This window comes from Globicephala melas, chromosome 1, assembly GCF_963455315.2.
Source record: "Globicephala melas chromosome 1, mGloMel1.2, whole genome shotgun sequence".
NCBI classification, from domain to species: domain Eukaryota; kingdom Metazoa; phylum Chordata; class Mammalia; order Artiodactyla; family Delphinidae; genus Globicephala; species Globicephala melas.
The window spans coordinates 1,525,791-1,552,672 of record NC_083314.1 but is presented as its reverse complement, the minus strand read 5'-3'; the positions used below and the strand labels follow the sequence as shown (position 1 = coordinate 1,552,672).

Below are 26,882 nucleotides of genomic sequence, written 5' to 3'. Positions count from 1 at the left end.
CCGACTCCCGTGGGGCTCCCTGGAAGCGACCTTCTCCCCTGCCCTCGGCCGCCTCTGCTCCCTGGTCTCCCAAAGCGGCGCCCACCTCCTATGGGCGGGATGACCTGGTCCAGCAGCTTCATGCTGGTCCTCTTCCAGATCTTCTTGATGATGGCCCGCAGCTCCTCGTTGGCCTGTTCGAAGTTACCTGGGGGCAAGGGACAGGCCAAGCCAACCGCACTTGACAAAGCCACCTAGCACTCCCCGAACCTCTCGCTCAGCAAACGTTGTCTGGGTTTTCCCTCGTGGCGGCTGCTTTGTGGGGAGGGCATCGCTGTTCCCCCGGGGCCGCCCGACCCTCGGGTCACACACGCACTCCCCACAGGCCTCGGCTTCCAGCACCTGGAGTGGCTGATTGGAGAGGCTGTCGCCCCCCTATTCTCCCCTCCGCCCGTGCAGCAGCCTTCCATCCCCCACACCCCGTGGTCTGTCCCGCCTCCTCCAGGCAGCTGTCCTGCTCCTCTGCTTCATGCCTGCGAAGGCCCTGCTCACCTGGGCGGTAGCTCTGATGCCGCTGGGTCCCTGCGTGAGGGACACCCCCATCTCCTCCCAACTCCCATCCCGTCTGTCCTCCCGGCAGGGGGGCCTGCAGGTTCAGTGGGGCCCCGTGTGCACCCAGCAGTGGTCCAGCGGACCCCGGGGGGGCCCACCCCCGTGCTCACCCCGCCAATCCCTGGCCCACCCGCATCAGACCCGGCTGTGTGGGAACAGAGCCTTGGTGACCTTTGCCCTGCAGAATTTGGGGGCTCCCGCTGTGCCCTGAGGGGCATGAGAACGTTGTGGCCGTGGCCTGGGTCCTCCCTCTGCTTCTCCCCGTGACTCTTGATTCCGACCTTTAGCTCAGATTCTGGTAGAATCCGCTAGAAAACTCAGCCCCTGAGAGGAGGGGACTGCCCGCACCTTCCGTCTTGATCTTGAGCGCCGTGCGGACCAGGGCGAAGAGAGTGGCGTTGAAGGTGACTGTGCCGTCGCTGTTCAGGGGCATGTTCATGCCCACCAGCCGCTGTGCAGAGAGGGGGCTCACTGCCAGGCTGGGACCACTGAGCCAGGCGGTCATCCTCACCCGGGCTGGGGGCCGGCAGGGGAGGGGACCGGGCGCTACGCCCTCCGTGACGGAGGGGAGGATGAATTGGAGACACTGTTGAGAGTTTAGGTCCCAGGCGTGTGGGGACCAGGAGACGACTGCTCTGAAATGACTCACCCAGTCGGGCCCTCGCCAGTGTCCCTGCCCCAGGGCCAGGTGGGGGACACCCCTCGCCGGCAGCTCTGGTTACCTTACATGCTACCCGGTGTGGGCAGAACTTCCCAAAGCCCAGAGGGGGCTGGATCCTCCTCAGCAGGGTCACCACGTCCAGGTGTTTGATTCTGCCCCTGCGGTAGGACACCAGACCTGTGCACCTGGAAGCCCCACCCAGACCTCCCTTCCGGCTCAGAGAACGGCCGAGGGCGGGGGAGCCAGGAGCCAGGGGGACGCTTCCTGATTTCCAACCGTGCTTAGGGAGTGGAAGCTGAGTGTCCATTTTAAAGAAGAAGCGATGTTTGAATTCACTGTTGCCCACCACCAGGAACGGGCTCTCTTTTTTGGGGGGTGGTAAGAGGCCAGAATCCCCTCAGATATGGGATCTCCGGGCTGGAATCTGGACCTCATTTCTCCCATGGTGGAGCCTTCGCTGGGTTTTAGTCAAGCTGCCTGGGGGCTCTTGGGATGTATTAACAGAAGTAGAGGGTATGGATCAAGGGAGGTGGAAGCTCACTTCCAGGGGCTGGTAGGGAGCTGGAGACCGTGTCATAGGTTGGGAGATTAAGTGAGATACTGCACGTTGTGCTTGGCACAGCACCTGACACCTGGGAAACAGTCATCGAATGTGAGCTCATTACCTTCTTAGGAAGAAGGTAAGGCAGCTGTGCTTCCCAGCGTTAAAGTGCACCCGGACGCCCCGAGGGCCAGGTTAACGGCAATGCAGATTCTGATTCCGTCATTCTGGGGTGAGGCCGGGGAGGTGGGGGCGGGGTGGGCTCTGCATCTTTCTAGAGCTCGGCTTCTTGGTCAGTGGACCACACTCTGAGTAGCCGGGGCCTAAACTGCCTGGGGAGGTAGTGAGTTCCCTGCTCCTAGAAGCATCCAAGCGAAGCTGGATGACCATCTCCCAATAAAGGCGAGGGGGCTTCTGCCCTGGGAGGCTGTAGGATCCCTCCCAACCCTGAGGAACTCCAAGTCTCTGTTTCAGGCCCTGGGATAATAAAGGGAGGGGCAGCCCCCTCCTCATCGTTAGACTGGAGAGTGACTTGCTGTCGGACTCCAGGACGGGGTCTAGACCAGAGGAGTGGACGGTTGAGGGAGGGCCCAGCACAGAGCCTGCAGGAGGGACTCACTTAGCTTCTGGGTCATACTCTGCCCAGATGGCCTTGAATTCGTCCAGGTGATGAGGGCCCAGGATGGACCAGTCCCGTGTGAGGTAGTCAAAGTTGTCCATGATGACAGCCACAAAGAGGTTGATGATCTGCAGGAGGAGAACCGTGGGTTCCCTGCTCGGAAAGGCAGGTGGCACAGGGGGCGGTGCGGGGGGAATGGGGGCATCCACGGGGTCTGGGGTCCGTAGCTTCTCCTGCCTGGGCCCTGCCTCCGAGCCCTTCTGGTGACTACATCCCGCACACGAGCAGCCTGTGTCACTGCTCCGGCCCACGCGGTGTCCACTGCCGGGGCTCCCGGGGTTCATCCTTAAAAATCCCAACCTCAGCCTCTTGTCTGCCCCCCAGAGGGACGCTGGTCTCCCCCTGTGCCGCGCTTGTCTGTCCTGTATTGTGGGGTGTCCCTTTGAAATGCAAGGTGGCACTCAGTGAGCGCCTTCAGGGCTAAGGCTGTGTCCTGTTTGCCTTTCTGTCCCCTGCACTGAGCCCAGGGAACGTTAGACGCTCAAGCAAGCGCCTTAGTGAACATAGAAAAGAAAAAGAGTGAAGAGCGAGGGCCTGGGGCTGGGGGCCTCTTTGTGTCCCGCGAGTGCAGACAGCAGCCCTGGAGCCTCAAAGCCACCTGTGCTCTGTTTCCGAGCCCACTGCTACCTCCTTCGGGACCTCGTTTCAGGAGTCTCAGCCTCCTCACTGGGGGGCAACCGCCTCTTCCAGGGAAGAGAGAGGGGCGAACGGCTTTACTCTGTTTTAGGGTAGAACCTCACTAAATTCTTTTGATTACCAATCGCTAACAACAACAGCAAAAAAGGGCCAAGCTCTTAGCAACTCCTCTGGAGCAGGCAAACGCACTCGGAAAACTCAGCCACGCCCAGGATGACCAGAACAGGGACATCCTAGCCAGAGTCCCGTCTCCTGAGTCCCTGAGCTATAGGTCCCTGGAGAGACAGAGGCGACGGGAGGCGGCGGGGTGGGGTGTCACCCTGCCTCAGCGCATGTCCCCGCAGCCCGGCCGCCCCGCCCTCGGGCCTCACCAGGAAGGCACAGAGCATGTAGAAACTGATGAAGTAGTAGTAGGCGAAGTCGGTGCCACAGGTGCGCTCCTCCCCCGGGGCGTAGTCCGACTCGGGGTCGCACAGCTGGCCGTAGCTGCAGGCCAGCAGGATCTCCTGCCACGCCTCACCCGTGGCACACCTGGAAGGCAGGGCGCCGTGCGCCTCTCACTCTGGGCAGCGGCGGAGAGCAGGGCGTCGGGGGAGCAGGCCGGGCGCCCCTGAGGACCCCGGGTTCACGTGCTGCCCAGTGTGAGCCAGGCCCCACTGCCCCCTGTGCTGCGTGCGGTCCCCCACAACTCTACCCCTTGTGGGGCACCATAGGCAGGAACTGAACAAAGAAAGGGGGCTTCTCGGACAGAGGGGCAAAATCAATCCAGGATTCAAGTCACCGCTGGGGCAGCAAGAGAGCAAGAGAGCTGACCCGGGGTCGGCGAGGCCTCCCCCTCCCCACAAGGGACATTCGAGCTCCATCACCCGCCTCAGTGCAATGAGGGTGGGGCGATCTGCGGGACCCCACTCAGGACCGGCTGCCTCCTTTTTGACCCCCAGGGCACAGTGAAGACGAGGGCCACCCGCGCAAAAACGATTTAAACAGCGGCTCTGGCTGTACGGGGTGAGCATCTGAAAAGGACAGCAGAGCCTTGGCGCTCCGGCGCGCTGGGCCCACACACATGAAGCCAGCCTGCCCGCGGACTAGGGGAGGGGTGGGGACAGCTGGGGCCTCTTGCCTGAAGAGCAGAAGCACGGCCTGGGGGAAGGTCTGGAAGTTGTTGTTCCGGTTGATCTGGGTCCCGTCCACCAGGGCAATCTTCCCGAGCATCTGCAGACCAGAAAGCACGCGACGGCGGCACCGGCATAGGTCTCCCCCGGCCCATCTCCCACTGCCCCCTACTTCCTCCAAATCCCCTCCACTTCAGGCCCCGTCAGACCTGAAGCCAGACGAACTGGGCTGCAGTTGGCCCTCGAGCATCGCAGGGGTATAACTTTACAGTCAGCCCTTGGGCCCTCCGTATCCACGGATTCAAACCGCGTGGTACCGTGGTACCACGGTAGGTATTTACCAAAAAAATCGCGTATACGTGGACACGCACAGTTGAAACCTGTGTTGTTCAAGGGTCACCCGTATTATCAAGGTTGGGTGAAGTTCTTCTCCTCAAGCCAAAGAAATCTGGGGGGGTGGGCCAGTTGCCCTAACCAAAAGCTAGTCAGGGACCCGATGTGGGGAGCAGGGTGCTCCAGGAGATCGTAGGCCGAGACCACCCGAACCTCTGACGGGGCCCTAGAGAGCAATCTGGCCCTTGTCCGTCTGCCCACAAAGCCTCCCCCGCCTCCATGCCCCGCGCTGCTTCTGCTTGACTATCGCTGCGCCGTCTGGGGACCACCTCCTCCTCTGGCCCTGCAGCTGAGCCCAGGGCTGCCGGGAGGCCGGACGGGGGAAGGGTCCAGCCTGCACGCCGGCCAGAGGCTCCCCTCCCGCCCCTCACCTGCATGCCGATGACGGCGTAGATAAAGAAGAGCATGACGATGAGCAGAGCCACGTAGGGCAGGGCCTGTGGGCGACGAACGGAGGCTCAGGGCGCAGGGCCCCGCCGCCTGCCCCGCAGCCCCGCCCTGCCGGCGTTCACGTTCACCGGGCCCCGCCCCCCGCGGCTGGGTGGGCGGGGCCGCACACCTGGAAGGACTTGATGAAGGTCCAGAGCAGCGTGCGCACGCCCTCGGCGCGGCTCAGCAGCTTGATCAGCCTCAGGACGCGGAACAGGCGGAAGAAGGCGCTGGAGATGCGGGCGCTCTCGTCGGGGTCCTGCGGGGCGCAGCCCCAGGATCAGTCTGGGGCCGGGGCAGGGGGTGAGGGCAGGCGGGGCGGGGCAGAGGGTGCGGTACGAGTCGTGCTGGGGGGACTCCCAGCCCGCCCCGCGGCCCCTGCTGAGCACTCGTGCTGGCCCTCGGGGGCCTGCAACGCTGGCGGTGACGGGGGCTGGGCGCCAAGCAGTGCGCGGAGTGGACGGCGATTCTGCCCCCGGGGCAGCGGAGGAGGCGGGCGGCCAGGCCCCGCGCCGGCTCTCCTGGGGCTCCTGCCTCATCCCACCTCCTCCCCGAGCTGCCGCTCAGCCGAGGACCCTGGCAGCTCTCCCGCCCCTCCCCTAGTGTCCGCCCAGTGCAAAGTCTCCCAGAAGCTCAGCTGCTCTGCGGCCATCAATTCAGTGGCCACACCCTGCCCCGCACAGGGCTGTCCCAAGCCGGGAGGCCTCTGCCCACGTGCCAGCCTTAGACACTGGATGACTCCGGCCAGGGAGAGCCCCCTGCCCGGCGTCCCGTGTCCCCACAGGCTTGGTGCTGGTGACCTGTCGCTAAGGTTCTGTATCAGCCAGTTCCCTCCATCAGCACAGAGGCCCTGTTTCCCAGGGCTCCGAGAAAGCCACTGCATCCATGCACATTCTAGTAGCACAGAGCTCCCCCCGCCGTCCCCACCCGGAGCCTCTGGGGCCTGCTTGGGGCAGGGGGCCCTGAGCGCGTCTGCCCCATGCAGTCCAGCGGCCAGGCCCGAGCATGCATGCTGCAGGGCAGAGCTGGCGGGCGAGCCCTGCAGGCTCATGCAGCCTGGAATTACAACGTTCCCGCAGCTGCCACCCAGGCAATACAGTCCCCCGCTGGAGGCCAGGAAAGTCTGTGGAGAGAGAGAGGAGGGGGTGGGGGGAGGAGAGAGAGGAGGGACACGGTGGGAGGGCGGTGAGGAGAGGTGTCAGAGAGGACAGCCCACATAAGAGTTAAAGAGAGAACGAGGCAGAGAGGCAGGGGGTGAGAGGCCCCTAGTGGCTGCCGGCCAGGGTCGGGCGGGTGGGTGTTGAGGACGGAGCTATGGGGACAGTGAGGCCGCAGGCTGGGGGCAACGGAGCCAGGAGAGGAGGGGAGACCGAAGACGGGCAGGTCCCTTCTCGCCCCCAAGATGCAACCTGTGTGTCTGGCGTCTGTGGTGCTGGGGCCGTAGGGGGGTGGCACGTGGGAAAGTACCTGCGCTCATGGTCACGAGGGGAGTCACACCCCTGTCTCCTGAGTCCAGGGGTGCTGGCCAGCTCCCTTGTGCTGCTGAGGCCCTTACCGGGGTCCCATCCTCTGTGGCAAAGGCCCTCTGGGGGAGTCTGAGACCCCCCAGCAGATGCATCTCTGCCCACCCCCCCCAGCCCCCCACCTGGGAGCAGGACCTAGGCTTCCATCTCAGGGCCAGGCTCTTAAAGGGTGGGCACGGGGTGCGGGGAGCAGCCTTTGTTCCTGTTTACTCTGAGCTCCTCCCTTGGGCCACATCTCAGGAGCAGCCCTGTTTCTGGAGTCCTGGGATGGGGAATCATTGCTTTATCTCCTAATGACTTGTGGGGGGACTGGTTCCCAGTATGCTATCTCCCCACCAAGCAGCATTCTCCAGGGCAACTTTCATCTGGGACACTGGTTCTCAGCCCAGGGTGGGCATCAGAATGCCAGGTCATCAGAATGCTATTTCCCAGCAGGTGTCCCGGTTTGCTATCTCCCCACCAAGCAGCATTCTCCAGGGCAACTTTCATCTGGGACACTGGTTCTCAGCCCAGGGTGGGCATCAGAATGCTGGGTCCCCACCCCGGCCGAGTAAGTCAGCTCCTGGGGCCTGGGCCTGGCTTCCGGGTGTGAATGCACCCCAGGTGATTTCACGTGCAGCCCGGGGTGACAAGCCACGTTCCAGGCCCGTGCGGCCAACACGGTACCACCAGCCACACGTGGCTCTTTGGGTTACAGTGAAAATTACACAGACTTAGAAATTCATCTCCTCAGTTGCACTGGCCACGTTTCAAGCGACCAGTAGACACTTGCGGCTCGTGGCTACTGCACTGGAGAGAGCAGAACCGGGACTGCAGAGAGAGCTAACGGACGCTGCCGCCCTAGTCTGCTCCCTGGTTTATACGACAGGAATATAAATCCGTATTTTAATTCAAAGTCTTAACATGACTTCAAGCAAACAGTCCTGGTTAGGGGCATCTGCTGTCCCTAAAAACCAAAAGGTGGCCAGCGACGCCCTCGGCCCTCCTGCACCAAAGAAACTGCTCTGATTAACCCCAGACTCCCCGGCACAGACCTCAAAACTCCAAGAAGTAATTTGTCATTTGAGCTGAGACCGCGCTGGTGAGAAGTGCTGCTCTCAGACCCTGGGGCCTTTGGGGGGCTATTTCCCAGCAGGTGCCCCGGTTTGCCCAGAAGGCAGCCTGCCCCCCTCGGCCCCACCCCCTCTGGGCCTCCCACGCCCCTCCTCCCGGCTGCCCCTGGCAGGCACTCTGGGGGCAGGGGGGAGGGGAATGCCTTGTGACTTCAACCTCTGGCTCCGGGATCTGCCCCTCCCTGTCCCCTGCTCCCCTCCTTCACCCAGCAGCCACCTCAGCTTCAGATCCTCAGCGAGGCCACCTGGAGGGCTCCACCTCTGGGATCCTGCCCTCTGGCAGAACCCCCCCGCCCACGCCCTGCTGCTTTTCATCCCACCCCCAGGCCTCATCCCCTCCGTCTCTCCTGGGCCAGCTCCTGGGCTCACATACTGGCTACTTGTACTGAGACCCAACGAGCTGGCCCTCAAGACCGCAACGATCCTGGTATCTGACCCCTTGTTCCAGGCCTCAGGGCTGCCAAGCATGACTCCAGGGAGAAACTGGGCACTCGCCACCACCCCCATCCCCCCGCCCAGACTCAGACCCCTGCCTCCTGGCAGTGTGGCAGCCCCATCGGCTTCCTGCCGTGGGTTCATGACAGCAGCTGTCCCTCAGAGGCAAGTCACACTGTCACACCCACCGCCCTCCCTCCCCGAGGACTCTGCCCGCTCCTCAGATGCCCTCGAGGCACCCAGCATGGACGCCGCCTGCCCGCCTCCCCCACACCCTGCCCCCTTTCACATGCTTCTGTCTTACACTCATCTTTTCCCAGGGCTCTGAATCGCATCCTTTCTACCTCCTGTGAGACCCTAACAGTTTCCTCAGCGGTCTCTTCCCTCCTCCGTGCTGGCTCCACCCACAGCCTCCGCCTCCTCAAAATGAACGGGAGAAAATATTTGCAAACGAAGCGACTGACAGAGGATTAATCTCCAAAATACACAGGCAGCTCATGCAGCTCAATAACAAACAAACAACCCAATCCAAAAAGGGGCAGAAGACCTAAACAGACATTTCTCCAAAGAAGATACACAGATGGCCAAGAAGCACATGAAAGGATGCTCAACGTCACTAATCATTAGAGAAATGCAAATCAAAGCTACGACGAGGTATCTACCTGACACCACTCAGAATGGCCATCATCAAAAAGTCTACAAACAGTAAATGCTGGAGAGGGTGTGGAGAGAAGGGAACCCTCTTGCACTGTTGGTGGGAATGTAAATTGATACAGCCACTATGGAGAACAGTATGGAGGTTCCTTAAAAACTAAAAATAGAACTACCGTATGACCCAGCAATCCCACTACTGGGCATATACCCTGAGAAAACCATAATTCAAAAAGAGTCATGTACCAAAATGTTCATTGCAGCTCTATTTACAATAGCCAGGACATGGAAGCTACCTAAGTGTCCATCGACAGATGGATGGATAAAGAAGATGTGGCACATATATACAATGGAATACTACTCAGCCATAAAAAGAAACAAAATTGAGTTATTTGTAGTGAGGTGGATGGACCTCGAGTCTGTCATACAGAGTGAAGTAAGTCAGAAAGAGAGAAAGAAATACCGTATGCTAACACATATATATGGAACCTTAAAAAAAAAAAAAGGTTCTGAAGAACCTAGGGGCAGGACGGGAATAAAGATGCAGACATAGAGAATGGACTTGAGGACACGGAGAGGGGGAAGGGTAAGCTGGGACGAAGTGAGAGAGTGGCATGGACATATATACACTGCCAAAGGTAAAATAGATAGCTAGTGGGAAGCAGTCACACAGCACAGGGACTTTGTGACCACCTAGAGGGGTGGGATAGGGAGGGTGGCAGGGAGACACAAGAGGGAGGGAATATGGGGATATATGTTTACATATACCTGATTCACTTTGGTATAATCACTTTGTTATATAGCAGAAACTAACACACCACTGTGAAGCAATTATACTCCAATAAAGATGTTAAAAAAGAAAACCACTGAAGGGTGTCTGCTGCCCTCTAGTAACCGCCTCCCCCCAGACTCCTGAACTGGCCGCCGTGATTTCCCGGCCCTGCAGCCCCTGCTCCATCCTTGTAACTGGCTGCAGTCCCCCAGTCTGCTGTCTGTCACCCCGCAGCTCACGGGTGGCTCTCTGGTCCCAAGCCCCGTGGCCTTGCCAGCTGGAACCCTGTGGAGCCCCAACCCCCCAGGCTTCGGCCACCCGCTCCCTTCCTCGATGGGGCGGCTGCCACGTTCTGGAGTCAGTGACCCTCGGTTCCTGGCCTGCGTTTCCAATGACGCGCGGCTCATCCGCACGCGCACACCAGCACCCAAACCCCAGCACCAGAGCAGAATCGTGGAGGTGGCCCCCCATCCTTCTTCTCCTCGGGATACTGAGTCTCCTCGACGCCTTCCTTCCCGGGGCCCTGGGCGGCACTCACCTCGCCCCGCTACACCTCCCAGAGCCGCGAGCTTGTCCTTACGTCCACCCCGACTCTCACGGAACCCCTCGTGCTCGGGGGGCAAACTGCCGTCCCCAGAGCCAGCCCTCCCCGGGACACAGGGTCTCCTGCCCTCTCACCCAAGGGCTTAGCTCCTGCAGTTGCCCCTGTACTGCCTGATCCTCCCATGAGCCCAGGATGTGCTCTAATTTCTCCCATTTTCAAGGAAACTCTCCTAGGCTGCACGCTCTCCTCCACCTTCTAAGCCATTTCTCTTCGTAGCAAAAAGAGAGAACTGTCCAGGCTCACAGCCTGCCCTGCCTCTCTTCAGCCCACTCCAGCCGGGCGTTCTTCCCCGAGAGTCCCGTGAGACTGTCGGGCCGGGCTCCCGGGAGGGACACCACCAGGCGCGGCCTCCGGACCTTCGCTCTCTAAATACCCTCTTCTCTCCGTGGCTGGTCTCACCCCCTCCCACGACTCTAAATGCCAGTTCCTCCAGTAGTCTCCGATTTAGATCTCCAGCCCGAGCAGCCTCTGCGCGCCAGGGTCATGTCTCAATTCGGATGCCCTGCGAGCGTCCTGAGTTGTCACGCCCCAAGCGGGACTCTTGGTTTCCGCCCCACGCCTGCTCCTCTGGGAGTTGGCACGTCACAGCAAATGGAAGCTCCGTTTCTTGGGCAAAATCCTTGTACTCATCGTGGATTCGTTTTCCTCTCACCCTGAATCAAGTTCATCAGCAAATACTATCGGCTCAGTGCTCCAAGCAGCTCCGGTTGCTGGCTACTTCTCCTCTCCTGACCGCCCCCCGCGTGGCCCTTAGTGTCCCCTACAGCTTGCTGTCAGCACAGCAGCCCAAGGGATCCTCTGAGAACTGAGGTCAGATCAGGTGTACACGCCCCCGGGGCTCTCATCACCCCACAGAACAGAACCCAGGATCAGAAGCGTGGCTCTCCAGGGCCGACGCCATCCGGCCCCCGCCCTCTCTCTGAGCTCACCTCGCCGCTCACCCCTCACCCAGCCGCCAGGCCTCCCGCTGGTCCTCAGCCGGCCCACGTGCTCCTAGCTCCCTACCCAGGCCTGCGCACTCCCCACCTCACCCCCCACCCCCCGCACAGCCCACCCTGTGCTCCATGCAGGGCTGTGCTCAGTACCACCGACGCTACCTCCCATTCCCTTCTGTCGAAGGCTCCACCTGCTTGATTTCTCTTCATCACACGCGCTGGCCGCACCGGCCACGCGACAGATCACTTGCACTATCCGTTTGCACCCCGCCCCGGTGCTCTCGTTCTTTGCTGTCCCTCTAGCCCGTGGGAGGTGCTCAGTATTTGATGAGAAGATGAACCACCGCCTCCCACACTGTGCCCCCTGCTTGCAGCCGCTCTCACCTCCCGCCCTTCGCCTCCAGGGTAACGCTTTAGAAGCGTAGCTTCATCCTTCCACGGCCCTGTTCAGAGACCTCCAGCGGCGCCCACGCTGCCGGCTACACAAGGTCTGCACGCTCGTGTGCTTCTACCAAGCGACCTCTCCGCGCGCCCCGAACCTTCCGTTCATTCGTCTCCCTCCGGTGCCCTTGCGGCAGCAGCCCTGCCTGTGCCGCGTGCTCCCACCTCCCTTTCCTTCAGGAACCCCTTCACATGACGCCACCCCCACGGAGCCTTCCCTGACCACGCCACCCAGGGACGACCTCTCTCTTCCACCGTGCCGCTTGCTGTGGGCCGCCTGGCACACTCACGGTGCCTGGAATCTGAGGTGTCTGTCTGCTGTACAGGATTTGTAACCTGGGGTGACACGCAGCAGGTACCCCGCAAGGGTCTGTGGCCTCAGCCCCACCCCAGCAATGGCTGTGTCCACCCGGTACTCACGTCAATCTCACTGAGGATGACGTCGATGATGCTGCCGATGACAATCAGGAAGTCAAACACATTCCAGGGGTCCCCAAAATAGCCCTGGGGGAGGGGTCCGGGGTGAGCTGTGGACGGGAGGGGCTGGGGTCCCCAAAATAGCCCTAGGGGAGGGGCCCGGGGTGAGCTGTGGAGGGGAGGGGCTCAGAGGCCAGCAGAGTGCAGTGGTCCCTGTCGGGGGGATGCAGAACTGCAGGGCCAGGCAGGGCTGGGCCAAGATGCCACTTCCCACGGGTGTTCCAGGGCCCCACCCACTCCCGCTCCCCTTCCCTTGCCTCCCCTCCCTCCAGAGCATAAAGTGGTCCAAGGGGAGGGCGGTGTGCCTGGGAACTCAGAATTTGGGGTCCTGGTCCGCACGGGGAAGTCCTTCGTCACCCGCTTGAAGCCCAGTCCAGTCTGGCCTTGCAGGCAGACCTGACACGGGGGTCGCGGGTGGGGAGTGGACGTGGAACCCAGGACACAACAGGACGCTCCCTGGCCCGGGGGCTGCTCTTCAGAGGCTTAAGGGGAAACAGGGCCACGAGACAGGCTCAAGGAAGGGCGGGGCAGGGGCAGCCGCATCTAGTCCTGCCGGCCACTTCTGGCAGCCTGAGCCGCCTGCCGGCCCCGGGCTGAGCAGGCTGGGAGCAGAAATGCTGGAGGTAGGGCGTCCTGTAGGACGGGGTGAGAGGGCTCCATGGGAAGGCCTCATCCTGCCGCGGGACTCACCCTGGCCTTGAAGGCCATGAGCTTGAGGACCATCTCCACCGTGAAGATGGTGGTGAAGGCCACGTTGAGGATGTCTGAGATGTGGTCCATCTGCTCCGACTGGTTGTAGTGCTGCGGAGGCACAGGGAGGGGCTGGGGGCCGGCTCTGCCCCTCGGGGAGACACCCCCAGAGCCCTGCTTTCTTCCTCGGGGCCCCTGCCCACCTTCCTTTAACCTCAGAAAACTAGAGCCCGCTCTGGCAACGTGCAGAACCCTACGAGGTCCGCGGCCACGCCCTCTCCCCTCGAAGGACCGTGAGGGGAGGCGGAGGGGGCCGACCCTGGTCTTGTGGGCAGGGTTATCCACACACGTCTGTTCCTGGAGGCCAGGAGGGAGGCCCCGCAGCAGGGCTCTGTGAGCGGCTCCCCCGAGCCGTTTGGGCACAGGACCAGCAGGGAAGACCCCTGGTGCGAGGCTGGGACTGCCACCACCTGCAGGTGGCACCTGAGATCACCAGGCTCCCACGCCTGCAAGCTACCCCGGGACCCCGAGGCACCCCGAGCAACGCCCGCAGCCGCCTTGAGCCTCCCCTGTGACCCTCCTGAAATCGACGTCCCTGTAACATTTCTCAGGAATCGCTCAGCCTTCTTAGAATAGAGTTGACACGACCCCACTTCCTCCACAAAACCTTCCCAGGTAGTAGAAGGATCTGGCGTCTCCCCTGCCCCACCCTGTCTTGGCAAGACTTCCTGACTCTGCTGCCCAGCTCAGGCCCCCACGTGAGCCGCGGCTCGTGGACCCCTGTCCGCGCTGGGCCCGCTGGCCCCGTGACTCGCTCCCCAGACCCTGCCCACCGGCAACGTGGGGTCGTGTCGTTGCCAGTGGCTGGGGCTCCGGGGCCAGGGAGCCTTGCTGTGTGATCCTGTTTACGCGGGGCGCTAGGGATCAGGTGCTTGGTTAAGGCTTGAGAAGGACGCTGCGGATGTGACGCGTCTGTAAAGTGTGCCCATCTCCTCGGAGGCGCCCGTTCTGTGAATATTACATCCCCTCTTCTCGGGACCGGAGCTGACGTTGCAGCCTTCTCCCCCATCAGGGCAACAGCAGAAGGAGAACAGAGGAGGCGCCCTGCGCTTCCCGCACAGCCCCACCCTCCTGCGCAGCCGCCTCCGGCCCCAGAGCAGCCACAGCCCCGTGTGCGCTCGAATCACGGCCCCGATGAACCGCTGAGGGCCTGGCCCCCGGGCCGGCGTCCAGTCCACCTCCCTGCCCACGTGGCACCTCAGCACGGTGCCTGGCGCAGAGCAGGTGCCAGGAAGAGTCTCCTGGGGGTAGTCAGCCTGGAGCCCCGCTCCCCCTGCCCTGCCCAGGCCCTGGCCCGCTGGGCGCTGGTCTCGGGGGACCTGGTCCCCGGGGGCCTTACCTGCATGCCCAGGCAGATGGTGTTGAGCATGATGAGGGCGAACATTAGGTACTCGAAGTAGGAGGAGGTGACGATGTACCACACCTGGTACTGGCACGGGTTTTTGGGGATGTAGCACTTCAGGGGGCGGGCCTTCAGGGCGTACTGCACGCACTGGCGCTGAGACGGGACGCAATGGGCGGGTCAGTGCCCGGGGCCGCCTCCCCCCCTTCCACGTCCACGCCCACAGGCTGGAGGGGCCCTGAATTCAGCAGGCCAAGGGCCTCTGCTGGGCTGTCGAGGGGAAGAGTTCCGCTGGGCCGGATTCCCCTGGAACCATCACAGCCCATTTCTAGCACGGCTCTCACCCAGCCCAGGGGCTCTGGGCATCACGGCGGGTCCACAGGAGACCCCACCCGACCACCGTGTGCTGCTTCAGGTGGGAGATGGGTCGGAGGTGGGGCTGGGCACCCAATGGAGGGTCTGGGATCACCCCCTGCCCAAGGGCCCTTTTCCCTGGCCTGAGCCTCGGCCCGGTGGGCGGGAGGCCTGGAGCAGCGGCCCAGCACCTGGTTCTTGTTCAGCTCGCAGTTCTTGTACTCGGTCTCCCCCTGCTCCTGGAAGGTGACGATGACGAAGCCCACGAAGATGTTCATCATGAAGAAGGCGATGAGGATGATGTAGACGATGAAGAAGACGGCCATCTCCGGGCGCTCGTTGTACACGGGGCCCTTGTCCTCCTCGTGCGAGTCAATGGCTCTGTACAGCAGCCTGGGGTGGGCAGAGGACACAGGGGTGGGTGCTGGGCGGGGCGGGGTGCGCTGGCTTCCCCCAGTCACCGGGACAGAGAGGCCCACCCCGTGCCACCCCTGGTCGGGCTGTCTCTGGAGTGAGCGGTCGGCACCCCAGTCCCGTGCGCGCCCCGCGAGAGCCAGGGTGGCTGCCGAGCCCCGGCGGCGCCCGGCGTGCTGCATGTATACGTGGCCTCTGGCCGCGTGGCTGGGCCCCGCCCTCACTCACTCAGGCCACCCCTCGAAGGTGGACACCGTGAAGAGTGACATCATGGCCGAGAGCACGTTGTCGAAGTGGAAGTTGCTGTGCGTCCACTGGCGGGGGCGCAGCTCCACCTGCGTGGGGTCCCCGTCCTTGTACACATAGTAGTAGCCCCTGAGGCGGGGAGACGCGGTCACCGCACTGTGCTCGCGGGTCCCCCTCCGCGTCCTCTGGGCCCCGGGCGGCGAGTGTGAGGGAGGAGGGCAGGTCTGGACCGGGGACCCCTCCCGAGGTCACTCGAGGAAGGGGCTTCTGTGAGCCTGAGGGGCTCAGCTTCCCAGTGGCCCCTGCGGAAGGGCCACCCTGCCACCCCTCCACCCCGCACACCTGCACTCCTCCTCTGTCATCTTGGACAAGTCATTGCAGCTGAAGAATTTCCCCTGCATCCAGGAGGGAGGGAGGGAGACAGGTTGTCATGGAGACAGGATGGAAAGATGGGGTGGAAGGGAGGAGGGAAGGCAGGGCCTGAGGGCAGCCTAACCGCGGGGGCAGGGCCCCAGGGTAGTCTGCATCAGGTCACTGTTCCCTCAGCCACCCGCGGGCTCCCTGCCAGGAGGACAGCTGTGAGGCTGGGAGCCAGCTCCTCAGACCATGAGCTTTGCTGAGTGCCCCAGGCTGGGCCTGAAGAAGGGAAGTACGGAGCCAGCTTGGCCTCTGCTTCCCTTCCCGCTCAGGAGCCCCTGCCCCTGCCTGCACTGCTGGGCTGCCCCACCCACCCCTTCCTTCTCAGGCCCTGGGGCGGTGCAGGGGTGGAGCCCAGCTGGGCCCGGATGACACATCTTCTCTCAAAATTGAGCAGGGGTCCCGGCACGCCCGCTCCCCCCAGGCTGAGTAGGGGAGCTCTGTGACCCCTCTGCTGACTGCAGCCCATGCGGTTTCTCCTTTGATTTACGTCGCATATTGGGCGCTCACGGAAGATTTTGTTTCAACAAAAGGAGTTGATTGCTAGGTCTGACTGTGGCTAAATTGTTTGAATCCACAGATGCTGGTCTGGGTCCCTCAAAGGTCGGGAGAGGGAAATGCCTTGGCCAGGGACACAGGAGCAGCTGAAGACACGGCCACCCTGTCACTGCAGGCTCTTGCCGTCCCTACCGCCTCCCCCTAATGTCACGGAGCAGAGGGTGAAGATGAGGCAGGGGACGTTGGGGCAGGAGCCGGCAGAGGACGCTGCTGCCACTGGGCAGGCTTTTGGGCACTTGAAACCAAACACCCAATCTAGTACAGAAAGCAAATATAGTACGGATACGTGTGACCGGTGCATTACAAATATGATGAAAATGCCACCTGTACCTGGCGTTTGACTATGATCTGGGCGGGCACTGGGGGTCTATCGATAAGAGACTCACACACACAGGGGGTGGGGGTGGGGGAGCAGCTGCTCACTCATTCTTTCGGGGAGCGCGTCTTGGGGGCCCGGATAGGTGCCAGGGTGAGGATGAGTCCTGCAGAGACTCTGCCCTGAGGGGGTCCCAGGGCCCCCAGGCTGCAGAGGCAGAGGCTGGGGATGGGGCGGGGGGCGGCCCTGGCTGGAGCTGTGGGATAGGGCCGAGTGCAGGCCACCGTAAGCACCTGGTTTGGCGGCTAAGCTGTCTCCGTCCAGACACCCCTCCCGCCCCTCCAGGACAGAGACCAACAGGACCCGGTCCCCTATAGGTCCTCTGGGAGCCCCACCCTGATGGCCCTCCCCAAAGCCTGCCCCTGCCCACGGAGAGGGCCTTGTGGGGTTCGCTCCACAGCCCCCTCAAGCCCTAGCAGAGGCCCGGGCCCAGAGGAAATGCTCCATAAATGTTTCTTGAATGAATGAGTGATTGTAAGATGATGCCATTGTATGTCTAAGAATGACTGAGGTTACATAATCGGGATGGTGCTTTGCGGGTGGGAGCAGAGGGTCATGGAAGGAAGTGTCGTGAATGTGGGTGGCGCCCTCAGGTGTCCGTGTCTGTGTCCTGCAGGTGATCTAAGAGCCAGAGGCATCCGGAGGTTGGCCGCACAGAAGATGGCCTGTCGGGCTGATTGCCATGTGGGAACGAATAGCGGAGTTCTCCCAGGAAAGTGAGCACGGAAGCGGCGTGGCTTCCACATGTGAAACGACGGATCCCCACCCGCGGAAGCTTGCGGGAGACACACCTGCTGGCTCAGGGGGTGCGGAGGCTGGGGCGGGCGTGTCCTGGAGGGGGTGGAGAGCATGACAGCGGGCTGGGTGCTGGCAGGCCCGGCGGGGGGCGGGGGGGGGGGAGCCAGTAAGACAGCAGGTGGCCCGCAGAGCCCCGGGGGCCAGGTGGCGTGTCACCTAGGAACCAGACTCAGGCTCTCGACGGCTTAGCCTTACCCCTATGCGTTCAGGACATCTGCCGTCACGGTTTGGGGCTCCCCTCGTTTAGAGGGAAACAGACCGGCTCTTGCCTCGGCCCGAGAGCTGGCAGCGGAGCTGGGGGAGTGAGGGCAGGAGGGGCTCACCTTGAAGAGCTGGACGCCGATGCAGGCGAACATGAACTGCAGGAGGGTGGTGACCAGGACGATGTTCCCGATGGTGCGGATGGCCACGAACACGCACTGCACCACGTGCTGGGGAGGGAGGCCGGTCGGCACCTCTCCCCTCCCCTCGCCGGCCCGTGCCAGCCAGGGGACCCCCAGGGCGCCAGCCTAGTCGCCTCCCGGCTTGTTGGGGGCAGAGAGGGGCCCATGGGGGCACGGCTTCCCAGCCACACCACACCCCCATTGGGCAGAGGGGATGGGACGGGCCCGGCAATGGCCAGGCTGACTGAGTGAGGCCTGGCAGCCCTGTTCTCCCCCCAGGGTCCCGCCGGCCCCTCTCACCTTCAGCCCTTTGGCTCTGTTGATGGCCCGGAGCGGTCGGAGTACCCTCAGCACCCTCAGGATTTTCACCACAGAGATGGCGCTAGACCTGGGGGGCAGCCTGCTCAGCCCTCCGCCTGCCCCCAGCTCTCCGCACCCACGCCTGCCTCTCCCAACTCCCCTTAAGCTCCGCCCCAGGACAGAGGCGCCTCCCGGCCCCTGGGCTGGTTTCCTCCAGGGCTGCCCACAGACCCTGTCTCTCCCATCGGACTGCAGTGCCCTGGGCACCGGGGCTATGCTCCCCGTGGGGCTGTGGAGGGGACTCCCTGCTCCTGTCCTCATCCCCCCTCGTCTCCAGCACACGCTCTGCTCACCTAGCCTTGTCACTCAGTCCAGTTGGTGACAACCCAAGGGACCCCCCCACCCTGGCCAGTGGTCCCGAGAGACTGTGCCCTTGTGGCTCAGCGCCCACCAACCAACAGCGGCTGGGCTGCCGCTCTGGGCCCCGGCTGCCCCGCTCACTCAAGTCCCATGGAGATGAGGGACACGGCCACCACCACCAGGTCCAGGATGTTGAAGTAGTTGCGGCAGAAGGAGCCCTTGTGCAGGAAGGCCCCATAGGTGGTCATCTGGGGAGAGAGGTGGCATCCTGGGTGGGGAGGACCCTGGGGACACTCCTTGCTGGGTCCTTAGGGCATTGCCCTGTTCTCTGCACCCGCCTCTGGGAGCACTGACACCTCTCATGGGCAGCGAGGCCAAGGGAGCCCTGGGTCTCCTTCCTTACCCAGCCACAGGGGGATGCCCTGCCCTCTGCTCTGCAAATTGATACAATTCTTCCTCTCCCTCCTCCCTCGAAAGCATCCTAGGCATGGTTGGGTCAGGCTGAACAGCCCGTCGAGGACTGAAGACCTTGCCCAGGCACCCACCCCTGCACGCGTGCTATATCTCAGCCCAGAGGGGCCCCTTTCTCCTCTCTGAGCACATCCCAAACATCGCTGTACAATGCGTTTGCATTGTTTTGTCCTCCTTGACTGCCCCTGCTCTCTCTCTAATGAAGTCCTGTCTAATTTCAAGGCCTAACTCTAAAGTCACCACCTCCAGGAAGTCCTCCTGGACCTCAGGGAAGCCACCATCTCCCTCTGATCAATTTCTTTAATAATCGGGGCCCTGAAAGAAAGGACTGTCCTCACTTCATACTGCAGCCAGCTCTGGGCCTGCTCTCCCTTCACAGCTCCCCTCTCCCCTCCTGGTTAATGGAGGTGAAGGCTGGGGTTATGGGTTCTAGCCACAGATGGGAGGTCTCTGCCCCCAGACCCCATCCCCCACCAATGATGGTGTGAACCCAGTGTGTCCACCTTGAGAACGGGAGGGCAGTGGTGTGCTACGGACAAAGGGGGGGAGGGCCGTGAGAGGGCGGAGCTGCCAGAAACCCACCCAGGGCGACAGCCGCTTCTCTGGGATCCTAGGGGAGGCCTTTCAGTCGCTGGTAACAAAGGTCTGGGAACAGATCACTGCTCCCGGGTCCACGCTTAGGCTAGTTGCGCCTTGACTGTGGAAGAACGTGCCCAAGGCTTCAGAGGCACGCAGGCCGCGGGTTGACTGTACCTCATGCCTCCACACCCCTCCCGCTTGCCCGCTCGCACCAACTCGTGAGCTGAGACCATCCGGGCTCCTGGGTCCTGGGAATCTTTCCCTGCTGCTCTCCACCACCTTCTTGCTTTTCCCTCCTCCCTGCAACCCAGCCCCTGTACAGCCTGTGTAAGCAGGAGCCACAGCAGGTCTGGTCCCTGGCCTGGAGATGCCCTTCGCCCAGGCTGTCTATCTCACAGCCTTCACTCACCTTGAGGACAATCTCCACAGTGAAGACAGAGGTGAACACGATGTCAAAATACCCAAGGATCTGGTGACAGGGCAGAGGTCAGTGAGACGAGGGGCAGAGCAGTGATAGCATCATCATCTTCCTCGACATCACCACCATCCCCATTGCCACCACCATCACTGTCATCACCACCAGCATCACTACGGCCAACATCCCCACCATCATCACCACCACCACCATCCCCACCACCATCCCCATCCCCACCGTCACCATCACCACCACAATCCCCACCACCATCGCCACCATCACCATCACCATCACCACCACCATCACCACCACCATCCCCATCCCCACCATCCCCATCACCACCACCACCATCCCCACCACCACCATCCCCATCCCCACCATCATCACCACCACCACCACCATCCCCACCACCATCCCCATCCCCACCATCACCATCACCACCACCATCACCACCACCATCCCCATCCCCACCATCACCATCACCACCACCATCCCCATCACCACCACAATCTCCACCACCACCATCCCCATCCCCACCATCCCCATCACCACCACAATCTCCACCACCACCATCCCCATCCCCACCATCATCACCACCACCACCATCACCACCACCATCCCCATCCCCACCATCACCATCACCACCACCATCCCCACCACCACCATCCCCATCACCACCACAATCTCCACCACCACCATCCCCATCCCCACCATCACCATCACCACCACAGTCCCCACCACCACCATCCCCATCACCACCACAATCCCCACCACCACCATCCCCACCACCATCCCCATCCCCACCATCCCCATCCCCACCACCATCCCCACCACCACCATCCCCACCACCACCACAATCCCCACCACCACCATCCCCACCACCATCCCCATCCCCACCATCCCCATCCCCACCACCATCCCCACCACCACCATCCCCATCACCACCACAATCCCCACCACCACCATCCCCACCACCATCCCCATCACCACCATCACCATCACCACCACAATCCCCACCACCACCACAATCCCCACCACCACCATCCCCATCCCCGCCACCGTCACCACCATCCCCACCACCATCACCAATATCTCCACCACCACCATCCCCACCATCCCCACCATCACCACCACCACCACCACCATCACCATCACCACCACAATCCCCACCACCAACACCACCATCACCACCATCCCCACCATCCCCGCCACCATCACTGCTAACATCCAGCAACAAGAGCCAGTGTAGGCCGAGCGCTGTGAGGCAGTCTTGGCCCTCCAGGGATTTAAACTCTAAGCCACTCTGATGCCTGTAGCCACACAGAGGAGACAGTGAGCTCTGGGCATCAGGGTGAGGTGTGCGGTGACGCAGGCTGGGTGGGGATGGTGCCGAGCTGGCTGCCGTCACCTGGTTCCTCACGGACTCAGTCCGGATGGGGTCCTCAGCGGCCAGTGCGGCGCTGCTCAGCAGGATGAAGAGCAGGATGAAGTTGGTGAACCAGGTGGCGTTGACGATGCGATGGCACAGGACGCGGATCCTGCGGGGGCAGGGTGGGGGCGGGAGGCTGTGACCCGCCTCCGTCGCTGGACCCCGCCCTCCCGGTCAGTGGAGAAGGACAGCCGGCAACCGGGTGGTCTCTGGCTGGCCTCGCAGGGCCCTGTCCCACCTTCTGTTCCTGCAGCCCCAGTCCCATCCCGCACAAGCCCTCCCCCAACACTCCACCTCATCCCACGGCATCCCCACTAAAACAACGGGGCAGGCCCATCTCCATCCCTGAGGCTGACAGCTGAAACTCCATGGGGACTACAGTCTGTATTTTAAAGGTGTAAAATTGTGAAGCCAGTGAGAACTAGAGCTTATCCCCTTGTCCTGCTCTTGGAGAGGAACCCAGAGATGTGATCCCTCTTAGGAGTAAGTAACTGATAAGGCTTAAAGCATTACTTCTCCCAGAGATTCCGGCACTTTCAACCGGGCACAAGGTCTTAAGCTAAAGGAATGACTTTCTCACGGTGTAATTGTAGGCCCAGGGAATCAGGAGAAGGGGGCCTTCTCAGAGCAGGAAGCAGCCCTCTCTGAGAGCCCCACCAACCTCCCTGCCCCGCCACCGAGAGGCCACCCACTTATTGGTGGGGCTGAAGATGAAGAAGGCGCTGGCTTCTGGAATGGGCACCGCCTTCTCCTTCAGCTGCAGCTCGGCCAGCGGGCGCGGCCGTGGGCTTATTGGGATCTCGGGCTCGTCTTCCTCATCGTCTCCTGTGGGGGAGGGGAGAGAGAGGTCGGGGTGTCTGTCCACGTTTCACTGCTCCCCTGGCTCCTGTGCTCTGACCCCAACCGTGAACCCCCCGCAGCCAGCAAGCCACACGGGGCACGAGGGCGCCAGCAGAGTCCAGCCAGGCACCTCCCTTCCTTGCGGCACACGGGGCTGAACTGTCCAGACAACGGTCAGGCTCAGAACCTCCCAGACGTCGAGCCGGGAGCAAAGGTCTGGGAGCCTTGCCGTTGCACCTCCTGTCTCGGGGCTGGACACACCACCTCGAATGCTCACCAACTGGGGGTGCCGGGGAGGGGCCCTGCTTGGCACGAGGCCAGAGTGCTGGGCCCGGCTCCGCCCCTGACTCTCAGGCCAGGTGGGCTTCTGTCCCTCCTGAGTGTGAGACCCTCAGCTCACGACATTGACAAGGGGCAGGAGGCCTGTTGAGATAAATGGACTCGGAGCTTCTCTCCTGGGGCCGGGTCCCAAAAACCGTCATTCAGGGAGGAGCCGCCAGCATGAAAAGAAACCAGGATTCTTTCCTTCTGGGGCAGGTGTGGGGTGGGAGGGGCTGGGAGGGGGCCCCTCGGGCTCATTTGCTGAGTCTCAGGGCCTTGTGAGAGGGAGCTGTCCCCCCAAGTCCTCAGCCGCAGACTGGGGGCACTGTGGGAAGTTGGGGAGCCCTTTCCTTTGTCCCCTCGCCCACAGCTGTCTCCTGCCAGCCCCTGGCAGGGTTCTCCCGCTCTCTCCACCACGGCGGCCCCTGCAGGGTCTCCTCCCGAGACCCCACTGCTTCCTGCCAAAGAGCATCCTCACGGGACATTTCCTGCCTCGCCTGGGACCAAGGGCCCCAGAGACACATTTTATGCTTAATCGCAGAGACTCTTAATTCTTAGAACTCGCGTATTTGCTTTCTTTTCCCGCCTTAATTCTGATTTTCTCCGCCCGCGCCCACTGTGTTGACTTCGTTGTGCATATCTTTCGTTGTCAGCCATTTCAGATTATTTTTGGAAAGAAGCAAGATAAACACATTCAGCCCCCTTGGTAAGAACGCTCCTCCGCAGCCCACCCCGCGGCCCCTCCCCCACCTCCCCCTTCTCCCCAGCCCCTGCCCCTCCCCCACCTCAGGTTTCCGGGCTCAGCCTCTCCCGCCTGCACAGCGGCCACTCCCATCTACTAGGAGATGGTTATTAGATGAAGCAGATGAAGTCGAATTATTCTAAAACCCAAATGTCCCTTCAGGCAGGTATCTGAAGAATTATCATTAGTCTTATCTATACCAGCTCCATCCTCCCTACATTTTACTTGGCAAAATCCTTGCATTTTTTCCTTTCTTTTTCTTTTTCTTTTTTTTTTTTTTTGGATTTCTATAAGGCTTTTTTTCTCAGTTTTAATTTTTTTTTATTAAAGTGTAGTTGATTTACAATGTTATGTTAATTTCTGCTGTACAGCAAAGTGATTCAGTTATACACATATAGACATTCTTTCTTTTTTATATTCCTTCATTATGGTTTATCACAGGATATTGATGAATGGATAAAGAAGATGTGATACACACAGACACACACACACACACACACACACACACACAATGGAATATTACTCAGCCATAGAAAAGAACACAATAATGCCATTTGCAGCAACATGGATACAATTAGAGATTATCATGCTAAGTGAAGTAAGTCAGAAAGAGAAAGACAAATGCCATATGGTATCACTAATCTGTGGAATCTAAAATGTGACACAAATGAACCTATCTACGAAACAGAAACAGACTCACAGACATAGAAAACAGACGGGTGGTTGCCAAGGGGGAGGGGGCTGGGGGAGGGATGGAGTGGGAATTTGACGTTAGCAGATGTAAGCTTTTATATACAGAATGGATAAACAACAAGGTTCTACCGTATAGCACAGGGAACTGTAGTCAGTGTCCTACGATAACCCTTCATTCTATCTATTGATTGCCTATCTGGTGCCAGACACTGCTATTTGGAGCACAAAGGGTCCCGCTGGAGCTTAGAGTCGCTGGCGCAAACATGCTAATCAGCTGATTCCACAAATAGGCATGAAATTGCACCAGTGACCCAGAGCTGGAAGGACCCAGGAGTGAGCTAAGAGACATCGCCAGCTCTTGGGCACCAACCTCTCCCAGGTGGCCTTTTAACCTTCACCGGCTTGGGAGCTCCCCCCAAGTGTTCCCTCCTTGGCACCGACGACGAGGGCTTCTGCTGCAGCCACAGGCTGTTTGCACCTACGGGGCGTGTGTAGCGCATTCGTGGCTGTGCGCTATGCATCCCCCTCCCCTCCTGCACCACACGGGCGGCTACACTCCCCTTGTGAGTTATTCTGTGTGGCTGGAGGGGCTGGAACAGAAGCCGCGTGTGCCCATCTCCTGCACCACACGGACGGCTACACCCCGCTCTGTGAGCTATTCTGTGTGGCTGGAACAGAAGCCGCGTGTGCCCATCTCCTGCACCACACGGGCAGCTACACTCCCGCTCTGTGAGCTATTCTTTGTGGCTGGAGGGGCTGGAACAGAAGCCGTGTGTGCCCACGAGTCTCTGGGCTCCTTGAAGACCGGATCCTTAGCCCTGAAGCGCACAGCCAGTACTCAGTAAATACGGGCTGAATTAATTGAAAATAAAACGTGTGCATTTTCCCACTGTGTGTATCGTAGGGGGAGGCAGGCTGGCAGACGGCTCACTTGCAAAACGAGGTGCACGAGGGATGTCTGAGTCCTGATCTCCTCGTGGATGGGCCCAGGTAGGGGACACACAGGAGAGATTTCGTCCCTGGGGAGAAGTCACCCCAGCACACCCGCCCCGGGTCCCAGGACTCTCACCTGGGAAGTCGGCTGACGGGTAGGGGTCCTTCACCTCATTGACGTTGGATTCAAACTCATCGACCTTCAGCTGGAGGAAGGAACACGATGAAGGTGAAAACCCGAGCTGTGGTCCCCACCTAAGGAACATTGACTGGAGGGCCGTGTAGGCGTCAGCTCACCTAAGCCTCCCTGTGGCTCGGGGCGGGGTGAGGCAGTGGGTGCTATTATGGTCATCCCCGTCTTACAAAGGAGAAGCCAGGAGCAGAAAGGTCAGCCAGGCTGCCCAAGCTACCAGGACCCCAGCCTGTCTGAGCCTGAGCCCCTCACCCCTGCTTAGTTCTCGAGAAGAGAGTGGACTGCCCCAGGCCACGACCCCTGCTCTGGGGGCCGGTTCCTGCCCCTCTGAGCTCTGCTTCCTCAGCTCCAGGAAGGCTGAGCAGGGCCAGGCTGACAGGCGGGGCAGGGTTAGAAACGGGGGGAGGCTGGTCTGGGCAGCTCTGAGGAGAGGGGGACACCCTGACTGGGGTGGAAAGCTGGGACTCAAAGGAAGTCTGGTTCCTGGATCGAGGCGTCTGTGTCCTCAGTACAAAGGATTCCGCGAGACAGAGCTGCCCTCACCTGGCTGGTGCCCTCACCTGGCTGTTACCCAGGCAGACAGCCCCTCTCCTGCCTCCCCCTGCCCCCCGGCACCCTAAGGCACCAGGCGAACAGGGGACTTTCAGAGGCCCCTCCCCGTGCGGCCCCTGAGAGCGCCCCCCGTGACGGGCTCACCTTGGCCGTGGTGGGGATGCCCTCCCCCTTGGGTTTCTGCTCCAGCTTCTTGGCCACCATCGACTTCTCCTCCTCTGACTTGTCTGGGAGCCCCCTGGGTTGGAAAACCAAGAAAGCCCAAAGTGGAGGACCAACTGGAAGATTCTGGGGGACGCGCCCAGCCTGAGGACACTGCAGGCTGCCCCCGCGCCCAGGGGCCGGGCGCATCGCGTCCTCCCTCTGCAACGAGGGAACAGGACAGGCGTCCGCCTGCGGCCGGGCAAACCCAGGGGCCGTTGGCCGGTCCCAGGGGAGGGTCCCAGGCTGCAGAGGGTGAAACGGCAAACTCACAGGTGCCTGAGGCTCAGCAGAGGGAAGGGACCCCCTCCAGGAAGTGTGGTGACAGGGCGGAGGCCAGCCTGCCTGGCTCTGCCCTCGGGATCCCGCCTGCCGACTGGCCTGCAGTCCTGCCCCGGGGACGCCTCAGAGACTCGGCCAGCGGCACAGTGGTTTGGCCTCTGCTCCCCAGGGAGCCCCTTGCCCGGAGCGGCCGGAGCCCTGCAGGTCCCTCCCTCTGGGCGCGCCCCGCTCACCTGGACATCTTCCTGCGCCTCCGCTCCTCGGCCTTGGCCTTCTGGGCCGACGTCAGGCTCTCCGCCTCTGCCAGGTTGTCTACCGCGATGGCCAGGAAGACGTTGAGCAGTATGTCTGAGGCGACCCGCTAAGGAGCTCGGGGGGCGGGGAGGGACGCCCGGGGGGCGGGACCTGCCTCCTCCCGTGCTCCAGTCTCCCCGTCTTTCTATGACTGATTCCTCCCACCTGTCACCAGTCACCCTGTGTTTCTCTAACGTCCTGCCGGAAGGAAGTGTCCTACAGCTACACCCGCACTGCCACCGGCTGTGTCCCACCTCCCCACCCCCAGGAGCTCCCCAGCAGCAGGCCTGAGCACCTTGACCCCGCTTTACCCCCAGGCCTCCTCCCCAGGCCCTCTTCTGTGCCCTGCGTCTGGGCAGATACAGTTGCCGCAGACGAACAGGATGATGAAGTAGATGCAGACGAGCACCCCGGGGTAGGTCGGGCCGCCGTAGGCCATGATCCCGTCGTACATCACGGAGTTCCAGTCCTCAGCTGTCAGCACCTGGCAGGGGAGGGAGGGTGGGGGACGCAGAGGGACTCGAGGGTCTTCTCTGGGGACTGCGCCGTCCAAAAGTCCCCTTCCAACCCTGCCCCCAGACTGGTCCTCTCTCTTCCTCCCGGGTGGAGTCCCTGCCCTCCTGAACCTCTCCCGGGGGTCGAAGACC

The 26,882-nt window shown here is 61.6% G+C and overlaps 1 protein-coding gene across 1 annotated transcript in view; it reads right to left on the bottom strand.

Annotated features, from left to right (window-relative positions):
* The window catches only part of CACNA1S (calcium voltage-gated channel subunit alpha1 S), a 60,922-nt gene that overhangs the window by 5,582 nt on the left and 28,458 nt on the right, over positions 1-26,882 (bottom strand). The window contains exons 13-37 of the mRNA XM_030844326.2: positions 26,599-26,719; positions 26,175-26,289; positions 25,603-25,696; positions 24,850-24,919; positions 21,877-22,009; positions 21,164-21,293; positions 19,750-19,809; positions 18,432-18,538; positions 17,931-18,018; positions 17,571-17,678; positions 15,441-15,493; positions 15,081-15,227; positions 14,630-14,831; positions 14,082-14,240; positions 12,683-12,793; positions 11,936-12,019; positions 6,109-6,165; positions 5,173-5,301; positions 4,985-5,050; positions 4,229-4,320; positions 3,480-3,639; positions 2,413-2,540; positions 1,314-1,410; positions 940-1,042; positions 86-187 (exon numbers count right to left, since the gene is read on the bottom strand). Coding sequence (XP_030700186.1) covers positions 86-187; positions 940-1,042; positions 1,314-1,410; positions 2,413-2,540; positions 3,480-3,639; positions 4,229-4,320; positions 4,985-5,050; positions 5,173-5,301; positions 6,109-6,165; positions 11,936-12,019; positions 12,683-12,793; positions 14,082-14,240; positions 14,630-14,831; positions 15,081-15,227; positions 15,441-15,493; positions 17,571-17,678; positions 17,931-18,018; positions 18,432-18,538; positions 19,750-19,809; positions 21,164-21,293; positions 21,877-22,009; positions 24,850-24,919; positions 25,603-25,696; positions 26,175-26,289; positions 26,599-26,719 — 2,716 coding nt within the window. The remainder of the gene's footprint in view (positions 1-85; positions 188-939; positions 1,043-1,313; positions 1,411-2,412; positions 2,541-3,479; positions 3,640-4,228; positions 4,321-4,984; positions 5,051-5,172; positions 5,302-6,108; positions 6,166-11,935; positions 12,020-12,682; positions 12,794-14,081; positions 14,241-14,629; positions 14,832-15,080; positions 15,228-15,440; positions 15,494-17,570; positions 17,679-17,930; positions 18,019-18,431; positions 18,539-19,749; positions 19,810-21,163; positions 21,294-21,876; positions 22,010-24,849; positions 24,920-25,602; positions 25,697-26,174; positions 26,290-26,598; positions 26,720-26,882) is intronic.